Source organism: Pipistrellus kuhlii, unplaced genomic scaffold, assembly GCF_014108245.1.
Source record: "Pipistrellus kuhlii isolate mPipKuh1 unplaced genomic scaffold, mPipKuh1.p scaffold_m20_p_11, whole genome shotgun sequence".
Classification (NCBI taxonomy): Eukaryota; Metazoa; Chordata; class Mammalia; order Chiroptera; family Vespertilionidae; genus Pipistrellus; species Pipistrellus kuhlii.
Genome location: NW_023425416.1, coordinates 15,462,423 through 15,482,594, shown reverse-complemented (window position 1 = coordinate 15,482,594; position 20,172 = coordinate 15,462,423). Strand labels below are relative to the sequence as shown.

The window sequence follows — 20,172 nt, the reverse complement described above, 5'->3', positions numbered from 1 at the left end:
TTCTCTGGATGCTGCTGGCGAGGCTGCTGCGGCTGCAATTTAAAATGCAAAAAAGCCCTAAAGATGTTTTCTGTTTTCGGAAGAAGCCCGCGGAGGAAATGAGTCCCAGCCATCATGAATTTTCATTTGCAGGAAGTGTCAGTGCATAATCTAGATATTTGTTACGGGGCTTTGGCTATGGCCCTGGTGCCAGTGGAGATTTCTTTCTTTCTTTCTTTCTTTCTTTCTTTCTTTTTTTTTTTTCCATGCTGAAAAATGAATCTGTGGCTGTGGAAAGATGTTGGAATAACACCTTGAGAATGATTAAGATGATTGAATTATTGGCATTGCCTTTTTTTTTTTTTTGGGTGTGTGTGATGGTGGTAGTTATTTTAGAGAAAAGCTGTTTGTACGTATCTGTTCACCCATGAGAGATACATGGGTTTTAAACCAGAAAAGTTGTGGAATAAAGGTGGGCATGACCTCCGTTTGTCTGGAGACATGCACTAGAGGATGCCTTGTGACTTCATGGACGGAGCGAGGTGTGCACACACACCCTGGGCGCCTGGCTGCGAGGTCCTGTGTGATGGCACTCAGGGCAGCATGCTACGTCTGACCGAATCCCGGTCACTGAAAAACAGAACACGAGGTTCAACATGATAACGTGGGGAGGTTTCCTCCTTGTTACTTATGGGAAGCAATCTTTGCTTTCTTTTGACACTGGGTTCTCATTTAAAAAAATACACATACATACATATATATTTTTTTCTTTTTTTCCAGAGGCAAACTATGCAAGAGGCACCAGGTTCTCTCTTTCTGGTGAAGGACCAACTTCTCAGCCGAACAGCTCCAAGCAAACTACTGTCCTGTCTTGGCAGGCTGCGATCGATGCTGCGAGACAGGCCAAGGCTGCCCAAGCTATGAGCACCTCCGCACCCCCACCTGTCGGATCTCTCTCCCAAAGAAAACGTCAGCAATACACCAAGGGCAAGAAACAGGGTAACTCGTCCAACAGCCGGCCTGCCCGCGCCCTCTTCTGCTTATCACTCAATAACCCCATCCGAAGAGCCTGCATTAGTATAGTGGAATGGAAGTATCCTTTTTTTTGGAGGGGAAAGTCTTTCTCATTTTCTTTTGCCATCTGTTCATGAAAAGGATTTGTGTTCTGAAATGGCACTTCCAGAGTGGTGGCAGTCTGGAATGTGTGCAACAGAAGCTGTGTGTGAAGGGCTTCATGGTATGCTAGTATACCCTTCTGTCTCCTCCAGGGGCAGAGGGTGGCTCTGTGGGTATATTTAACCTACTGTGTGTGTGTGTGTAGTGGTAGTAATGAGGGGAGAGGGTGACATCCCCAAATTTCAAAGTGGTAGATAATAACAATGTGAAACTTAACTTAACTTTTGGTCATTTGGCATTAGATGGCTAGTTTAAAGCCACTGTTGTTTCGGGGTAGGGGTATGCATTGAACCTGTTGCAACTAAGGTCTACGGATGAACAAAAACGAAAAGAGTGTATGAGACTCCACCAGAAGTAAATACATTTTGACCTTTCATGGAATCTTCTCATTTTGATGTTTGGGATTTGCTTCTGAAATTCCAATTAATGCTGAGGTTGCTTCCAGCTCTGACATTTGGCGATTCGGATGGTTCAGGGAACTACAGATACGAACCCTGGCCTCAGAGGGAGGGAGCATTGTGCTCATCAGTGTTACCACTTTCTGGAATCTCCTTTTGACAGGGTCCTGAAAGGCTTTTGAGATGTGAGCTTGAGGGAGCATGGGAAGGGAGAGGTTTGTGGCTGCCTGGGAGGTATTTGAACAGCCCTCTCAGTGGAGGAATTTGCAGTTGCTGCTTTTCTAAGAAATTCTGTCTCTGTCCTTGGGCTGGAGTTACATGTCTGGATGTCCCTTTGCATTTTTATTTTTTTCCCTTTGCATTTTCATTTAAAACGAACTCCACGTGCCCCAGGATGGTGGTTATGTCCCAGGACTTGGAAAACTAGGGTGCCAACCCCTTCCCCAAATCTGAAAGCCAGGCTCCAGGATCGCCTCCCTTCAGAAAAGGTTGACTAAGGCCTTCTTTCTATGCAAATGACTTTCTAATTAGTCCGTCCATTCACTTACCTGGGTAAAACAAAGCTTTTACCCAGATAACTCCTCTCCCCAGAAGTATATTTGGGGCTGAGGAGGGGCCTTAGAGCAGTTTCTAACTGTAGGAAGGCGTGTGAATCTAGGGCCTCCCCAACACCCACATCCTGTGGGAGGGGCCACCCTAAAAAGGGAGGATGTTGGAAAGGGCTAGAAGGTAGAGCAGAAACCCTCTTACAATGTGAGTACCTAGCCAGGCAGCTGTTTACATTCCCCCGTCTTAACTGGCTACCTCTGTGCTCACGCACACGGAGTTACAATGAGGTAATTCTCTAGAAAGGTTTCGGAGAGAGCAGCCAAATGCAAGGACAGGATTTGAGGGGTTTTCACGTTCTTTTCCTTTTTCGAACAGATGTCTCTTCTCTAGAGGGAGTTACGGTGTCTCTCACACGGCTGGAGTGGTGTGGATGTGTTTTCTCTGTAAGCTCTTTTCTGGCCTGAGAAGGAATACCAGTGCCGGCCCAGAGGGAGTGAGGCGAAGAGGGTGTGCCCGTGGCATCCCTGGGGTCAGAGGCTGTGGTTGCCTTTTGCCAGAAAGATCTCCTTCTCTTTAGGCTGGCTTGCGGGGGCTCTGAGTAAGCAGAGACCCCTCGGTGGAGTCCTTCGTTCTCTGTGCAGTGAGGTGGGAGGCCCGCCTCCTTGCGCACAGTGATTTGTACGTAGCAATTGATGTGCCTGGATCATGGCTGATTTCTTATGACTTCCTGGATCATGCTGCTGACTCCCCTTTCTGCCTCCAGACACGCGTGTACAGGAATTGGGGATGAGGCTGCCAGTGCAGGGAGGAGCCTGCCCGCAAACAGGACAGTTGGTAGATTAGATCCTTAAATGATATCGCTTGTTCGTTTGTTTGTAAAGGACAGTGTCCTTCTAGTGCAGGTTGTAGAAATCCTCCGGAAGCCAGCTCTGCCAGACCCAGCTACCCCGGGGGCAGAGAGAGCCTAGTTTGTGTGTGCACATGGGCAAGGCAGAGGGCGTCCTGCACCTTGCGGGTGTGTGTGTGTGTGTGTGTGTGTGTGTGTGTGAGGAGTGTCACCGTATCAGAAGGAAATTTTAGGATTCTACCCACCCTTTCCTCTATTGCTCTGCTCTCCCTGGCTGGTAACAATCTTGTGGCAGGGGGGTCACGGAGACTGCGACGGGACCACCATAGAGAGCAAAATACTTGTGTCTGGCCTTCCCGAACAGCCTCAGGACTTCTCTGATTTGCTGGTTTACCATTTAGGTATTGGGAAATCAAAAAGAAATCATGGTGGTGTGGAGGAGGGGAGAGACAGTGTGTTTCTGTATAAAATAACAAACACTGGGGCAGTTGGCTTTTAACATGTCAGTAGGAACTGCTAAAAATAAGGAGAGTCTGACATCTTAATTTGGATTTCCTTAAAGTTGGACCTCTACCTAAGAGACCTCAAAGGGCTAAGATGGGTTAAAAGAATAAACATGAATGAAAACGAACTGAATTTAAAAATTAACCCATCGACATCAGCGTGGGAATAACATCGCTCACTTCCTCACTCCAATGAGTGTTGGCGCTCTTCAAGGGGCTGAAGTTTCAGGAAACCCAAGGTATCCCCAGAGAGGGGAGGTGTTTTCATTTCCTGCAGCAGTTTTGGGGTTCCCAGAAGGATATCAGAATGAATGGAGGAGGATCTGCTCATGTTCTCAGTACTCTGAGATGTTTAGTTATACCCGTGGCCTTGACTTGTGGGTTGGCCCATGGGAGAAACACTTGGAAAATCGAGCCCCACACGTGCAGCTTAGGCTGGTGGTCAGGAAACCTTCCATTTGGAAAGGCTGAACACCAAAAGGAGAAAAATTTGACATTTTGGCAGGTGTCAGATTTGGTATTGCCCGTTTTGACAGTGTCTCTTAGTAACACCAGAATGTTTAAGCAAGTGTCTCTTGAAAGCTGACCTCGGTGATTCTTCCAGACAGAGCGACCCCCGGGATTTAGAATTGTTACATTTTACTTTGAGAGTGTCTGGTGCTAAAAAAAGAAAAGTGTCTGGTGTTGATTTCTTATGGCTTTTTAATTTAATGTGTGATAAAGTAAGTGCAGTAACAGCACATTGTAAACTCAGCTCCAGTCCAACTCTAATTTATAGCAAACGATTGATTAGTAGAGGAGGGAGGGGAAGCTTAGCTTGCGTATTGCATGTCTGAGGACTTGGGACAAGCCACGAGATCGTCACAGGTGGAATGGAGAAGGTCCTGGTGACATGGCCTGCCCGGTCCTGACAGGAGATTCAGACTGACCGGGCCAATATCCCCGAGAAAATGGCTCTGACAAGGATTTGAGGGAGAGATTTGTCTCATGATGACTTGTCTTTGGGTCAGGAAAGAAACAAACAGCCAGAAGTCTAGCTTTCTAAGGCCCTTGTTGGTTTTAAAACTAGAAGAAGCAGAAACCTGGTTCGCACGGTGCCCTCGTTGGATGTGCTTTTAGGTCTGAATATAAAATGCTCGGCAGAAGCATGAATGTAACGTGATCTTTGTAACAGAAGAAGAAGACACGGAGAGGTGATTTGATAGCAACATCTACAGTGAGCTGACCCCCAAGATGATTTCTCACAACAGTCAGTTTGTATATGTAACTTTCATTTTGAAAGTGATTCAAAGGTGGTGAGTTTGGGAGTGCGATTAGAGAGGGTTTGTGTTTGTATAACATATGCACACGTGTGTGTGTGTGTGTGTGTGTGTGTGTGTATATATATATGTACATACCTTAACAAAAATTTTCAGACCATTTGACATATTTATATTATTGGCTATTTTTGCCAATTGTGTGGCCTTAGCTATTTACATCCCATTCCCTGAAGATGATTCGAATTCAACAAATCATAACTTGGTAAGTGTCCTCTGAGTACCTCCTTGTCCTGATGTGTGGTTATCATTTGCCTGTGTGCTTACGGGCAGCTGGCTTTCTGGGCGGTGAAAGTTACAGCTATGCATGCGTTGCTTCCCGGCTTTACAACAGTGGCTGTGTTTTTTTAAACTTGTATTCTCAAATTTATCCTGAGTGAAAGTGTTCAAAGTCACGAATTCTGTATAAATAGATGTAGAACTTTTTATGGACGAGGTTTTAGCAGATTTTAAAATGACTTTTCTCTCCGTATAGGCTTTTGTTGTCTACCATTCTTTTCCTGATAATATTAGCTTTTTAAAAAAAATCCAGTGTTATTTGGGAGTGGTGGGTACTTGGGTCAACTTTTCTGGTAAGGAGAGAATTACCATAGATGTTGTGTATAAACTATTAATGTTTAGAGAAGTCGAGTGCAACGAAGCCAGGGAACTACGTGGTGCATCACTCCGAGAAGCACAGTGCAGAAGTGAAGTTCTCACTCCCAGTCCTATGAAATGCCCCCAGATAAAAAATGATCCCGTGGTTAAATAAATTGGGATACTTCCACATAGTTTATTGCCCTCCTCAAGATTTATAGTGCACATTAGCTCACGTGAAAGCTGCGGGAAGGTTTGTAGTTAAAAAACCCAGTTTCATTTTGTTTAACTCAGCTAGTCCTTAAAAGTAACTGGTCATGGATTCTTTAAACATTGTTTTGGCAGAATGCATCACAGAGCCAGTGCTTCGTGGCGCTTCCTTTGGCAAAGGGTGATATGGTTAAAAAATAAATTAAAAAAGCAGTGAGGAGCACGCATGGGGCTAGGAGCCTGTCCCACTTGAATGTCAGCTGGCTGTATTCCGGGCCTTTCCCAGGCCCTGTCTGCATCGCCTTTCACCCACCTGCCAATTAAGGGGATTGGATGAGAAGGTCACGAGGATTGCTTTTACCTCTGAAACTCTGTCATGTTGCCTTGATGATTCAGAAGCCATTTCGGGATTCTTTCTGGAGCCGCAGCCTCCTTGCCAGATCGGTCCTTTATGATTGGAGGCCGGGAAGGAAGGAAGGCAGGCAGATGGAGGAGGGGGCTGGCTGGTGCCCACAGGAAACGCGCTCCACTATTTTGCTTTCTGTTCTTTGAGCGAGTCCCATTTGTTTTGGCTTCTCCTGGCGAAGCTGTGGTTCAGTAGGGCCCGGTGATCTGGACGGAGGGTTGTAAAAGCAGAATTGGTGCGGGCAGTGCTCTGCTGAGTTCTGGAGATACTGAAGTTGTGCCCTTGCGATAGTAGCCCTCGTGGTTTATGTACCAGCTTTCATGGCACATGTAACAGAGGCGGCATAGTTCAGATGTGGCATGATGTCTGTTCATCTTTGGGGTTTTCTGGTCAGATTTCTAGGTAATTAAAAACATGTGGCTATTGCTACTGAAAATTCACTTGTACATGGGAGTTAGATACACACACACACACACACACACACACACACAATTGCTGTTAGTACATATTTATACTGGGCTAAAGATGATTTGTGTTACTTGTCATATTTAAAATAGCTTCTGCGTTCGTTGCAGATAGCGACATTAGATGATCACTTCACAGGAAAAGCAGAAGCACCGAAAAGCCCCCTCTGTGGGGGTAGGTCATCGTTGTCTAGGCCACAGATGGTGTCAGCCTTGTTACCAAATTTAACAACGTGGATGCTGACCCAGTTTGTTGGTTTTTTTTTTTTTTTTTTGTAGCTCAAGAGAACATGATTAAACAAACTTAGAAAATAAACACCTTTCAGAAAGGCAGATTAATTCAAGTCAATGGAAAAATTAATGAAGCTCAGCATGTATAGCCAATTAATATTCTGATTCTTCCCAGGGAAATTTGGGGCACTAATATATGTGCTGTCAAACCATCTGGGTTTCTAGCTAATAAGGGATGGAATGAAATATAGGAGAGATGGGTAAATCTCTCTTCTCCCTGGCAGCCCCTCTCCAGTTTGTCCTTTTTTCACAATTCTGAAATACTGGTCTTTCTTTTTTTTTGGGGGGGGGGGCGCGGGGAGGGTGGCGGGGCAGTGTGTTCTTTTGGCAGGCCTCTCTGAAAACCAACAGCTATTTCTTTTACTCCTTAGGATTCTGAGACTCACAGCATACCCGAGTTTGTCTTGTGTTCACTAGGATGGTCACATGGTCAGATGAGTTTATTCTCCGTCTGACTCTTTAAATATTTTTTCCCCACTGTGGGAAGAAGGGAAGAGCATGGTGGATTTCCCCTGACTCTTAGCGAGGTCCCATGCCATGTCAGTCCTCCCGCCAGGGAGCCGGCTGTTTTTTTTTTTTTTTTTTTTTTTATACATTTGACCCAATTTGTACCAGAGTGATTGCTCTATTTTTGGGACGGGTTTAGAGGCAGCTGCACGAAGCTTGTTTTTCATCTGTAGTAAATACCTTTCAGTGAATGTGAATGGCACCACAGAGGTCAGAGCCCGGGATGGGCTGCCGAGCTTTACGGCCCCCGGGAGCTCGTGGCTTCCTGTGCCCCCCGGCTCTGTGGGAACTGTGTATGTCGGGCACGCAGAGCGAGGTCCAGGGCCGGCTCTGTGGAAGGTGTCCCTGCCCATTGTTACAGGTTGCTGGCAGGGATGCGATTGCTTTGCTGGGTGAGGAACTCGGCCATTCCCACTGGTACAGTGTGTGTTTGGTGTAGGCTGTGCGCAACTCAGCCAGCTTTGGGGATTTAGAAAACTACCTTGGGGGCAGCAAGTTTTCCCAGGGTTAGATTAAAAAAAAAAAAAAAGTATAAACAATCTCAAGTTTTAATGCAGCGTACATCTGTGGACTTGCAGGGAACTAGTGAGGCGGAAGCCATGGAAACGGTGCAGCTCAGTTCCCACAGTAACATCCCCCTTCGTTTCCTCAGTTCCACTTATTGAAGACGTATATCACTTCCTTAATTTTCTTCTTAGCACGGGGTGTGGGGGAGCTCTTCTCTACAGGGTGTTAGAGTGGGGATGAATGCAACGTTGTACCTCACTGTGTTGAAAAATGCTTTATTTTGCTCCCCAGACTGGAGTTTCTCCTAAGCAAACGGACGCGGTTGAACAGTTTTCAGACTGTGCAGCCTGTTCCTGGGACCCCTGCCTCACCCAGCCCACCTCCCGTTTCTCTGTGGTGCTGAACGACCTCACCTTATAACGGTCTAAAGTAGGGATGTTCGCCCTAGCTGGTTTGGCTCAGTGGATAGAGCATCAGCCCGCAGACTGAAGGGTCCCAGGTTCAAGTCCAGTCGGGGGCGTGTCATGTGCAGGAGGCAACCCATTGATGTGTCACTCTCACATTGATAGTCCTCTCTTTCTCTCCCTCTCTCTTCCACTCTCTCTAAAAATCAATGGGAAAATATCCTCTGGTGAGGAATGACAACAACAACAAAAGCAGGCTGCCCAGCTGCCACATTACACAGGCCCCGAGGCCCGCTGATGCCCGCACCCATGGAGGGCAAGGCCCATGCACTTTATCAGGCAAAGTGCTTGGCTCCTGCCAGCTGCTCCATGAAGTCTGGGCAACTCAGTGAGAAGCTGCACTAAGTCTTTGGCGCCTTTTCTGCTCCCTTTCTCATCTTGTTTAGCCTGTTGACATTTTTCTTTTTCTTTTTTTAAAATATATTTTATTAATTTTTTACAGAGAGGAAGGGAGAGAGAGAGAGAGTTAGAAACATCGATGAGAGAGAAACATCAATCAGCTGCCTCCTGCACTCCCCCCCCCCCCCCCCCCACACACACACACTGGGGATGTGCCTGCAACCAAGCTACATGCCCTTGACTGGAATCGAACCCGAGACCCTTCAGTCCGCAGGCCGACGCTCTATCCACTGAGCCAAACCGGTTTCGGTAGCCTGTTGACATGTTGCCTCCACAGCATCCTCCACGTCTTCCCCTTCCTCCCCAGCCCACCACAGCGGCATGCCTGCTGCTGGATAAGTGATCCTGAGGCTTCCGTGGCTACCCACTGTCCTCTGGGGAAAGGCCACATTCCGCGCCGGGTCCTCCGTAGTCTGTCCAACCTTTTTTGGTTTATCCTACGTTCCTCTCCTTCACAGTTTCACCCATCTGTCCACCATCAGTTCCTAATCACCCTCCTCTCCACTTGTCCACATCCCGGTTTCTCCTCCGCTGCCTTCTCCATCCGAAAAGCCTCATTCGTCCTGCTAGTCTTCCTTCAGGTGTCCCCGTTCCTGTAGCTGCTCAGGAATAATCCCAACGTGTGTCTCTCCCAGGAGGTCCTTTCAGACCCTGGTCTGAAGGAACACTCTTATCTGAACCTCCCTTGTGGCACTTTACAGACAACATATCCTATATTTTAGTTATTCATCTGCATGTTCTATCATTACCTTCAGAATACAGTTCACAGCGAGCCATTTCCGGTCCCCAGCAGCGCCTGGCCGTGGCGCGGGAGAGACGCTCAGTAATATGTGTCGGTGGGGAGATGCATGTCTTTCTCAGCCACAGATCACGTACCATATTTATATATATAAAAAAAGGACTGTGTGAGAAACAAGAGACCCCTGTAGCAGATTTGTGGGTGGTTTACTTTTTTAATCCTTCCCTACCAGTATTTTTTATTTTTTTTCACTGACTGCAGAATGTGGGAAGTACCTGATAGAGAGGTGGCCACTTGCCCAGCAGCAGAGACACCTATGTCTCTATGGTAAATACTGGTGACGGAGGGAGGGGGGACTCCAAAACAGATCCCACCAGCTCCTCCCCAAAGGATGTCCCTAAAGAATCAGAAGAGGCTCCGGAGTCTGGGAGCGTGAGCGCTGGGTGGGCAGCGGGTGGCGGGTGTCCCTGTTGCGGGGATGATTCCCTGCGGGGAGTGCTGGTGGGTGTCCCTGCCCTGCGGAGTATGGGTGGTGGTTGGCAGGCCTTCCAGGAATAGATGTGAACATTCCCACGTCTGCCTCCTGCCGGGCGCAGACTCCCGGGGCTCTCCGCCCTCCGCAGGAGAGAAGCTGCTGCTCGCTCAAGTCCTCTCCTGCCCATGTGACTGAGAGGAGGAATGCCCGGGGAGGTCTCCCCTTTCTGTTGGTTTACTAGTGGCCCGGTGCATGAAACTCATGCACATTAAAAGGGCATTAATTAGGGGAAATATTTTAATATAGCTATTTGCCCTTTCTCTATAATAGAAGTGTCAGAGATGAAAGAAAATTAGTAAAATGTATATGAAAATCTTCCTCCTGTCAGAGTCTGGGGTGTGCCACGGGAACCAGAGTCAAGTCTCTGCCCACCCACGAGCACCTCAAAATTGTGTGAGACCTAGACCCATCCAGCCCTACCCACATTGGGCTAGATCCAGACCATGCCGGCCCCACCCCTATCAAGCCCCATGGGGTTGAGGGCGTGACTTCAGGACACCTGGCCCAGCACCAGGGAGGGGGGCACGGCATGAGGTTTTCAGGCAGGGGGGGGGAGGGGAGAGGGGGCAGGGCTGGGGGCATGCCTTAAGGTCTTGGTCAAGCCCCGTGGGTAGGGGGTGCTGCCTGAGGTACCCATTAAGCCTCCCATGGCAGGAAGTGTGGCCTCAGTTCCCCAGCTCATGCCAAGGTGGGGGGGTGGCCTGAGGTCCCCTAACCTAGCACTGGGGCAGGGAGTGCACCCTGAGGTCCCCCCACAAGCTCCACTGGGCAGGGGGCACTGCCTGAGGTCCCCGGTTAAGCCCCACCAGGCGGGGGGCATGGCCTCAGGTCTCCCGATTTGGCACTAGGGCTGAGGGCATGGCCTGAGGTTCCCTGACCTGGGCTGGGGTGAGGGGCGTGCCTTGAGGTTCCCCATCAAGCTCTGCTGGGCAGGGGCATGGCCTGAGGTCCCCTGTCAAACTCCACCAGGCAGGGGCGGGGCAGGGGGGGCGGAGGGGAGCACAGACTCAGGTCCCCTGCCCCAGCCCAGCGCCACGCAGTCTCAGGCCCCTGCTGATTGCTCGTTAAGGCTCGTTACGAGAACTTGGCCTCCACTGTGGGCGCAGCCATCTTGTGTTATGGAATCCCTGTCTCCATTGTGGGTGCATACATCTTGTTATGGCATGATGGCCAATTTGCATATTGCCTCTTTATTAGATAGGATTTTTTTTTAAGTTTTCAAAAAGTTTAATGGATCCAGTAAGGCATATAAGTTGTGTTCTGCAGTCTTCCCTTTTTAATTGAAGTGAGATTGGTATTCTCACAGCTGGGGCTCTTGCAGCGAGTGAGGCTGGGTGAGCAAGGTGGGCAATGGGTGGTGGAAGGAGGGCACAGAACAACTGAAGATGGGTGGAGGAGGAATCGCTCTCGGTGATCAGTGCCTCTGTCTGTCTGTCTGTCTGTCTCTCTTTGTGTGTTAGAGCTGGGGAAAGTGCTGGTGAGTGGATGCTAGCATGGGTGTTTTTGACACAGACCTTGTAGAATGAAGCCTTCCTCTGGCGATTTTAACTGAATAGGACCCCAGACACTGCCCAGATTGGGGAAAATGAGTTTCTTCTCCAGAACCTCAAAGCAGTGATTTCTGCTAATTTTTCTTCCTCCCTACTGGCTGAGTGGTAATTTTAGAAATCACAGGACATCTGCCGGAATTATTGAATAAGTGAATGAGAGGGTCAGGCTGCAGGGAATCGGGGGCTGACCCGAGGACGGGAAGGCGGGCTGCAGACGACTCAGAAGTGCGGGTGGCAGGTGGCCCCAGCCTGGCCAGCAGGGAGGGAGGTACGGGTGGCCAGCTGTGCCTGGGGACGCAAAGCGGACTGGGTGAGGGGCTCACACCTTTTCCTGCCTCATCCATCTTCTGAGGGGCCTACCCTGCCCCCTTTCCTGTGCCCACGGGGAAGCCTAGCACTTGGTAGACTCCCAGATATTTCTGTAGAGCTTGAAACTTGTTTATAAGAAAGGAAGTCCAGGCACCATCACTCAACATGTATTTACCGAGACCTGCCGTGCAGAGCGCACCAGGCTCACGCGTTCCTGACGTCCAGGCGGTGCTGCACCCACGCCCTGTACACAGCTGCCAGTGGCCAGAGACAGCCTTCTGTCGACAAGTAACGCACAGTACATTTTTGTAAACAATACAGATAAAGTGACAATTTCCCTTTACCTACCTAGCTCATTCTAATCACAGTAATTGCTTGGGAGTGATCCTTTCAAGAATTGATGTTCACTGTGTATATGTATATAAACTGCATTCTGAAATACATATTTATGCGGTTTGGGTATTTTAAACTTGACGCAGGTGGGAACATAATGCATGCATCATAGAGCTTCCTCTTCCCCACTTAATGAGTCTTCTAGATGTTCCATTTTCATATGGAGAGATCTAACAACTTCTTCGTGGCTGAAGACTATTCCATGTGTGATTGTACCATGGCTTAGTTTCTCTTGCTGGTGAGCATTTAGGTTAGTTCCTAAAGTCTTCCTATTTTAAACAGTGCTCCACCAGACATCCTTACAAGCCAACATTTTTCTGGAGTAAGTACTTAGAAGTAAACTCTCTGGGTGGGAGGATAGTGCATTTTAAATTTCCACACACATTGCCCGGCACCAGGCCTAAATCCATTCAAGCTCCCACCTGCACATCTCCTTGAGATCATGCTCATTCACCTCTGACGAGGGACCTCATTGGTTCTCTCTGTTAGTTTATGGGAAAGGAAGTCTTGAGGGCAGGGGACAGCCTCTCTCTTGGTTTTTGATAGGCATCTGAGCATCTGGTGGAGCAGAAGTTCCTTGTACCCTGAGCACTAGGCCTGTATGTAATCTGTTTTGAACCATAGACCCAGCTGGAAGGCACCAAAGCTTGTTCTCCCCCTGGCTCTGGGTGACATGCACTTTGGTACTGCCGGTCTTTTAAAGTGAAACTTCATTCTTGGTAGCTAATAGGTAAGTATGTGCCAATTACAAACATCGAGTCTTAGTTTTGGAATGTTTGCTTGCTATGGTTTGGTTTCAAGATGAGGACTGGTATGTTTCTATTGCCCCAAGTTCTTTGATCATTAATTATTTTATCTTCACACACACACAGTAAAATCTTGCTACCATTGTGGTGTTGTTACTGGGTTTATACCCCTCCCACTTTCAAAAGCTCTGTGGCGGCTGGGAAAATGGGAGAAGATGGAAGAAGGGGCACTTGGGAGTCCAAACAAAGGAGACTTGCCTGGTGTCCCGGTGGCCAGATGGTTAACACCCGGGCACCACCTTGGCAGGTAGGGTTTCCAGCTGTGGCTCCGGAAGGAAGCACATTCTAACGTACACGGTGTTTATCCTCTCCACACTGGGAAGCGGCCACACTCATTCCAGGAAGTGCTCTCTGGGAGCCCAGTCCAAGGAGAACCCTACAGCATGGGCCCTGGGGCCAGGCACACTGGCCGGGCCAGGTGAGCTGGGCTTTGGTTAAAGTCGGAAACGCTTCCCAGCAGATGGTGTCTGGGTTCCTGGCTTCTCCAGGGCTGGGCACAGCCTTAAACGGTGGTATAGTAAAGGCTCTTCTCTGTGCTGTAAGAGCTTGGCCTTTTGCTCTAAATTAGTACAGGACTAAAGCTGGGAGATTAAAAAGAGCAGGTTGACAGCTATCCTTTAATCATACATAGGGTACTTTCTTGGAGCGATTATTATGTGTGAAATATAGCCCATTAAACTCATTAGCTTACTGTCTTAATTTGGTTTAAGTCAGAATACAAAAGGCGAATATGAATGTCTACAAACAACTCCTCCCAAGCCCTCTTTTTAATCTTTTTTTTTGTTTCTGAAGAGATGTGGTTTTTATTATTCTAATGTAAACTAGGGAAGTGACCAATGCTTTTAAACAAAGATACCCTTGAATGTTCTTCAGTAAATAGGTAACAATGGGGTGCAATGAGACACGGTTTATCTTTAAATGACTGCTTTTAGGTTGTACATAGTAGCTTGAATGGATAAATGGTGACTTGGCTCTTTAGTACCTGTAATTAAGCCCTTAGTCCTTTTCCCCCAGATAATGCAAAAGTGAGTTGTCTTTGGGCTTTCACAAAGTCTGAATTATTGAAGTATCAGTGAACGGTGACTCCATTTAAAGCTTTTTTCAGAATTATTGTCTGGTGGGAGTGAAATGAAAACACCTGAAGTTCTAATTTAGAATGCCGGGAAGTGGCTATGCCAGCAGGAATTTGGTAAAAGAGAGATGTCTAATGAATCTCTCTCCAGAAAGCCACGTGGGGTGAAGCTGGTATGGTCTGGGCAGAGAAGGCTTTGTCTAGTTTAGGTTGGCCAACGGAATAAGCTAGTTGATATTAGAGTCAGCTGGGCACATCATAGGCTGGGTGGCTGGTCCTCATTGACCCAGCTGAATGCCAATCACAGGCCCACGAGGTTGGGATTGGAAAGGCCCTCCCTCAGCAACTGTCAGGTGGATGTCTTCCTTTTCCAGACTCGGCAGCTGACTTGCCCAGGGTCACACAGTGAAAGAGGAGTCACGTGGGGACTCAGGCTTCTGTCTCCGGTCTGTTTTCTTCCCGCTCGAATTACAGCGGGGAAGCTGGTCGAAGCCAGACACTTCCCTAATGGCCAGGGCTGGGTCTGAGGATACTGGGGGTGAGGGTGGGGCAGTAGAGGCACCTAGAAAATCACGTGACCAAATAATGTGTCTTCAAGATAGACATTCAGTTAGCTTTTAATTATCCTCAGCTTTTTTCTTAGTTTTGGTCACTCCTATAGTCCCTATTTAACTTCATAAATTATTCTCATTTCTTTATGTACACTAACAGACGGAAATCCTCTGGCTGTAGTCGGCCTCATTGTCTTATGGAAGGAGCCAGGGCATGGGCGGTGGATGTGGCAGGGCAGGAGGGACTCGGCGTGCTGGTGGGGGGACGCAGCGGGTCTCTGCTCAGACGCCTGGTTTGAGTGTGGTTGGCACACCCTGTCTTGTTGACAGCGGCTGGGGGCAGAGATAATTGCCTTTGTTACTAGCTCCTGACTGATGTCTAGGTGGGCTTTGTGAATATATAATCTCCTTTAATTCCCAGTTAATCCTCACCTTAAACCCCCGAAGAAGAAACTAAGGCCCTCCTCTTACAGGTGAGAAACCAGGCGGGGAGTGGCTGAATTGATTGCACTCGGCCACGAGGACTCGTAATTGGCGGGGCCAGGACTCACAGCTGGGCTTTCTGATTTAAGAGCTCACGCTCCCGGCTAGGCCAGGAAAGGAAGTCTAGACGCTGGGTGGAGGAAGGCGAGGCCGTGGGGCAGAGCTGGTGCGGGGACCTTGGAGAAGAGCATGTCAGCCGGACTACAGGTGGGTCTCGGGCCGGCTTCACGTTCCTGGTTTTGGTTAGGGCTTGCACTTAGGCTTGGGCACTGGCACACAAGCTTTCCATGCCTCCTCATTTCCACAGCCTGAGGCTTTTCCAGGCTCGGGGTGGGGGTTGTGGCTGGAGAATCGGGGGCAGGTTTTTGAGAACCCTGCCGCCCTCTGCGGATCGTCTGAAACGCCTCTGAAAAGTCCAGTTCAGATGGGACTGGGCAGAGGCGTATACATGTGGGCATGAAGCAGATTTTGTTGCACTTCAATTCCTTGGAACGTTGACTCGTGAGGGGGAAATGGGGAATGCTTGTGGTGAGGTCAGAGGTTTGTGCTGAGCGCTGGTCAGTGTGGGAGTAAGGGGTTAGGGGTTTGGGCTCTGTCCCCAGGTTTGCCATTTGCTGCCTGTGACCAGGCCAGCTGCTGCTCCTTGCCCAGTCTGGTCCCCTTCTGTGAAAGGGGAAATGCAGCGGCTGGAGGAGTCAACCCAGGCCCTGCATCCTGGAAAACGCGTAGTCAGTGTGGGCTACCGCGGCTGAGCCGGGGTGCGTGTCCTTGGGTTTCAGCACAGCCCTGCAGGTGGGGATTGCTGTCCCGGCCTTACTGATAAAGAAATGGGGGCTCAGAAGACTGACCGGCTTATTCCCAACCCAGTGAGGGGGTGGCAGAGTTGGGGCTGGACCACCAGCCACACCAGGAAAGTGTCCTGGATGGTGTGCTGGGTTAGGGGTTGGCTTTCCAAAGCCATTCTGTGATGTTTTCACCAGCCTGCCCCATTCCACTTGTCCTGCTGAAAAGGCTAAGGTGATGGTAGTTATAGAGGCTGTAGGTGGCTCTGGTGATGAAGTGGCTGAAAGTTATCCCGTGGGTCCCATGCCCCATCTTCACCTATACAGCAGTAAGGGGTTGTTTGTTCCCCTTGGGCTGGGGTAATGGCGGGAACCGATTCTATCACAGCTGGGCAGACGGACGCTGCTTCTACCCTGTGGTTACCCTTGAGGCAGGGAAGAGGAACCCATGAGTGGTGTCTGTCTGCAGGCTCCTTTCTCAGCTACTGTGGGATCCACCTGACCAGCTGGGCCCTGCTCCTGCTGGGCCCAGGTAGGAGACCGCAACATCTCTTGATTGAAATGTTACAGGAAGGAAAACAAGTGCTGAGGAGCAAAACAGGTGCTGGGAGTTCTGGCCCCAGGGCTGTTTGCTCAGAAAGGGAGATTGGGCCTAGGCAGTGTGGTTCAGTGGTTGGGGGTCAACCCATGAATGAAGAGATCGCTGGTTCAATTCCTGGTCAGGTCACGTAGCTGGGTTGGGGCTTGGTCCCCAGGAGGGGGTGTGCAGGAGGCAGCTAGTTGATCAAGATGTTTCCCTCTCATGGATGTTTCTATCTCTCTATCCCCATCCCTTTCCCTCTCTCTCAAAATAACATTTAAATAAAAGAAAAGAAGAGGAGATTGGGTGAGTCTTAGAATTGGAACAGGTGTTTCCATCATCGAGTCTGATTTCATTCTCAATGGCTACCACCACATTGGATGGAGCAGGCAGCTGAGCTCGGGGCTGACTTACCCAAGATCCGTGGTCAGCAAACTGCGGCTCTCGAGCCTCATGCAGCTCTTTGGCCCCTTGAGTGTGACTCTTCCACAAAATACCACGGCCTGGGCGTGTCTATTTTGAAGAAGTGGCATTAGGAGAAGTTTTAAGTTTAAAAAATGTGGCTCTCCAAAGACATTTCAGTCATTGTACTGTTGCTATTTGGCTCTGTGGACTGATGAGTTTGCCGGCTGCTGTCCAAGATCAAGTCGCCAGGAAGTGCCCGTGGCGGGATGCAGACCCCTTGGCCCTTCCTACCACGCTGGGTTCCTGGGCCTCACTGTACCCTCTGCACGTCGTCTGGGTGGGAGACGCGCTCACAGATGGGATTGCCTTGCCAGTACTAAGCTCACTGAAACACAGGTTCACTGCTGGTCCTAACCTCAGTGTCCTCACCTGTGAGATGGGAGCGACGAAGGGAACACTTGCCTCCCGTTGCTCAGAGCATTAAAGGGAATCCTCTGTAGACCCCAAGTGTGCACCCTGAATTTCCTTACACAGCGTCTCAGTTTCCAGGCTTTAGGGCACATGTGTCAAACACAAGGCCCGCAGGCCAAATCCGTCCCGCCAGGCCTTGCAATGTGGCCCGCACCGCGCTGTCATCACTGCACTCCGCTGCGTTTCCATCACAATGACAGTTTATGACTGTTCAGTAAACCATTCGGCCCGCGATTTAGGCTGGATTTTAGATTTTGGCCCCTTCTCTGATTGAGTTTGACACCCCTACGTTAGGGCCTGCCCCGATCGGACTCCCTCCTGGTTGGCCAGCATTATCCTGTCTTTGGGAGAGGCCTCAGAGGCAATAGATCTAGATTTGGGTTTCACATTTGCTGCTAGCTTGCTTTGTAACTGGACAAATTACTTTACTTCTCTTGGCCTTAGTTTTCTCACCTGTAGAACAGGTATACTGATGCCCGTCTCACTGTTAGCATGGAGTTTTTGTGAGGCATCAGTACAGTAACGGGTGAGTGAGACCAAGAGACATTCCTTAGTTGGTCAGGAAGTTCAGGGTTTAGCAGCGTGTGAGCCCTGGGGGGACCGCCTCCCGCTTCCCCCCTTGGAGTGCTGTAGGGCTTGTAACATCTCAGTCACAGGCCAGGCCTCTGAAATGTGTGTGTTCTCTCTGATGTGTGTTCCCATTCTTGGCCCAGTGAGTTCCCCCCACCCACTTCCTTTTGTGGCCCAGCCCGTGGGTGTGGGAAAGAGGAGCCTGCCCCGGCCCCTTTTCTTCTTGTTGCTGCTCCCAGCTCAGGGCCTGCTGGCAGCAGGCAGGGCTGCATGGGAGCCTGGTTGGACTGCCCAGTGAGTGGCGCTGCAGCAGAGGCTGCCTGCTGACCTCGCTGAGATGCTGAGGTCAGCGTTTTTGGCAGCAGGGAGCCCTGTGTTCATAGTCTTCAGTTAGACGAGTGGCCGGCAAACTCCTTAGTCAACAGAGCCAACTATCAACAGTACAACAATTGAAATTTCCTTTGAGAGCCACATTTTTTAAACTTAAATTTCTTCTAATGCCACTTCTTTAGAAATAGATTCGCCCAGGCCATAGTATTTTGTGGAAGAGCCACACTCAAGGGGCCAAAGAGCCGCATGTGGCTGGAGAGCCGCAGTTTGCCGACCATGAAGATAGACCAAAGAAGTCTTAGATGAGAGCATGTTCCCTTTGTGCAATGCACTAGTAGGGCCTGTGTCTTGGGCCTTGTGCCCTTGGTTTCAGGCACCAGCTGAAATTTTATACCTGTCTTCTTGTCTGGTCATCCTTGTAAGTCATGTGGTAATGACTAGAGCCCCGTTTTGCAGGTGAGGCAAACAAAGCTTAGGGGTGTTATCTGAACGACTCTTTGCTGAGGTATTAAACCTGTATGATAGTGAGCGGGGCCTGTGATCACTCCCCTGCATCGGCCCGGTGCTCGCCGTGTGCTGTGTGCACGTGTGAGGCAGGTCGTGGAAAAGACGCACAATGTAGAGTCAAGGGACCTGGCTTTGCGTTCCTGCTCTGGGACCACACGTCTGTAACCCTGCCTTTCCCATCAGTCATAAAGCAGGGAGTAAAAGTCAAACGGGAGATGTGTGGAAGTGTTTTATGACCCAGAAAGCAGCATTATCCTCCTTACGACTGTCTAAGGAGGGACTTCTGAGGCCTCACCTCACTTTCCCTCTGATCCCTTTAGAAAGCAGCTCGAGGCCGAGTCCAAATCCACTCTCGCTCCGTGATGCCGGTTCCCATAGGGCCCCACACAGAGGCGGAGTCACACCCACCAGCACGACCACAGTGGTTGTGCTTGGGGTGTTGGGGAGAGGCTGAGGTGGGGCAGAGAAGGACTGGAAAAGCCAACGAGACCCAAAGCTTGAGCTGACCTTTCCCACCTCCCGATTTTCAAAGACCAGCCGATATCGGAAGTCCTGACTGCTCCTTGGGATCCATAAGGTCAGGTGCTTGCGAAACGGAAACCACAGACGGTCCTGTGTTGTGACCAGCCAGCCAATGCTGCTTCTGGGTGTAAGGGTGAACAGACGAGCATAGATAACATCATGCCTTCGCTCTGTCTTCTTCTGGTCTGTGATGAAAAACGGAGCAATGAATGTAGTCCCAGCCTGAAGCTGGGGAGCCGTCTGCAGCTGGAGGTCCTGATGTGTGATTCTGACTCCTTCCTGTGCACAGCGGCGGTGTGTGCCACGGCAGGGGGTGTGCGTGGCAGTGTGCACCGTGGTGGTGTGTGTGCACGGCCCTAAAGCTGGGCGGGAAAATCGGCTGTTGGTTCTCTGGCACGCCACAGACTAGCCCCCTGGGGTGGAAGCCGCCCTGACATCTGAACTGCACACTTGCCTCTGTTTGATCTTATGCTGGTTTCTTTTTTCTAACAAGAATGGGAGCTGCTGTGGGCAGGGGCCCGGTCTTCCCCTGCTCCTGGTATCAGGTGAATGATTGACCGGGGGGGATGGGGCATCGCTGTGTCTACCTCAGGTACCCTGAGGCTGCTCTAATTGCTTTGACTGTTTGCTTTATATAAGCCTGATGGTCTCTCTTTCCAACTCAGGAGCAGAATCCTGGGCAGAGAGAGGGTGAGGGGGAAGAGTTGGGGGGCTCCCTTTTGGGGGAGACTGTGATTGGTTAATGAAAATATCAGAATGTATACAACCAAAGCATGATGTCCCCTCCATAGCAGATGTGGGGGCTGCATTCACACCGCAGTTCTGGAACGCTGTCTTCAGAATTGCTTTCAGAGCCAATTTCTACTTTTTATTTTGCTTTGTTTCTGGCTAAAAATGGGGTGGTTCAGATTGGTCACTGACCGTATTCACCAGTCTTTTCTCAAAGAAATTCTTGGGCATTTGTAAGAAAATCAA

General features: G+C 49.6%; 1 protein-coding gene across 6 annotated transcripts in view; it reads left to right on the top strand.

Annotated features, from left to right (window-relative positions):
• Positions 1–20,172, top strand: part of CACNA1D (calcium voltage-gated channel subunit alpha1 D) — a 284,634-nt gene that overhangs the window by 1,525 nt on the left and 262,937 nt on the right. For all 6 annotated transcript variants that reach the window (XM_036430837.2, XM_036430839.2, XM_045579044.1 and 3 more), the window contains exons 2-3: positions 760–1,072; positions 4,868–4,973. In XM_036430837.2, coding sequence (XP_036286730.1) covers positions 760–1,072; positions 4,868–4,973 — 419 coding nt within the window. The remainder of the gene's footprint in view (positions 1–759; positions 1,073–4,867; positions 4,974–20,172) is intronic.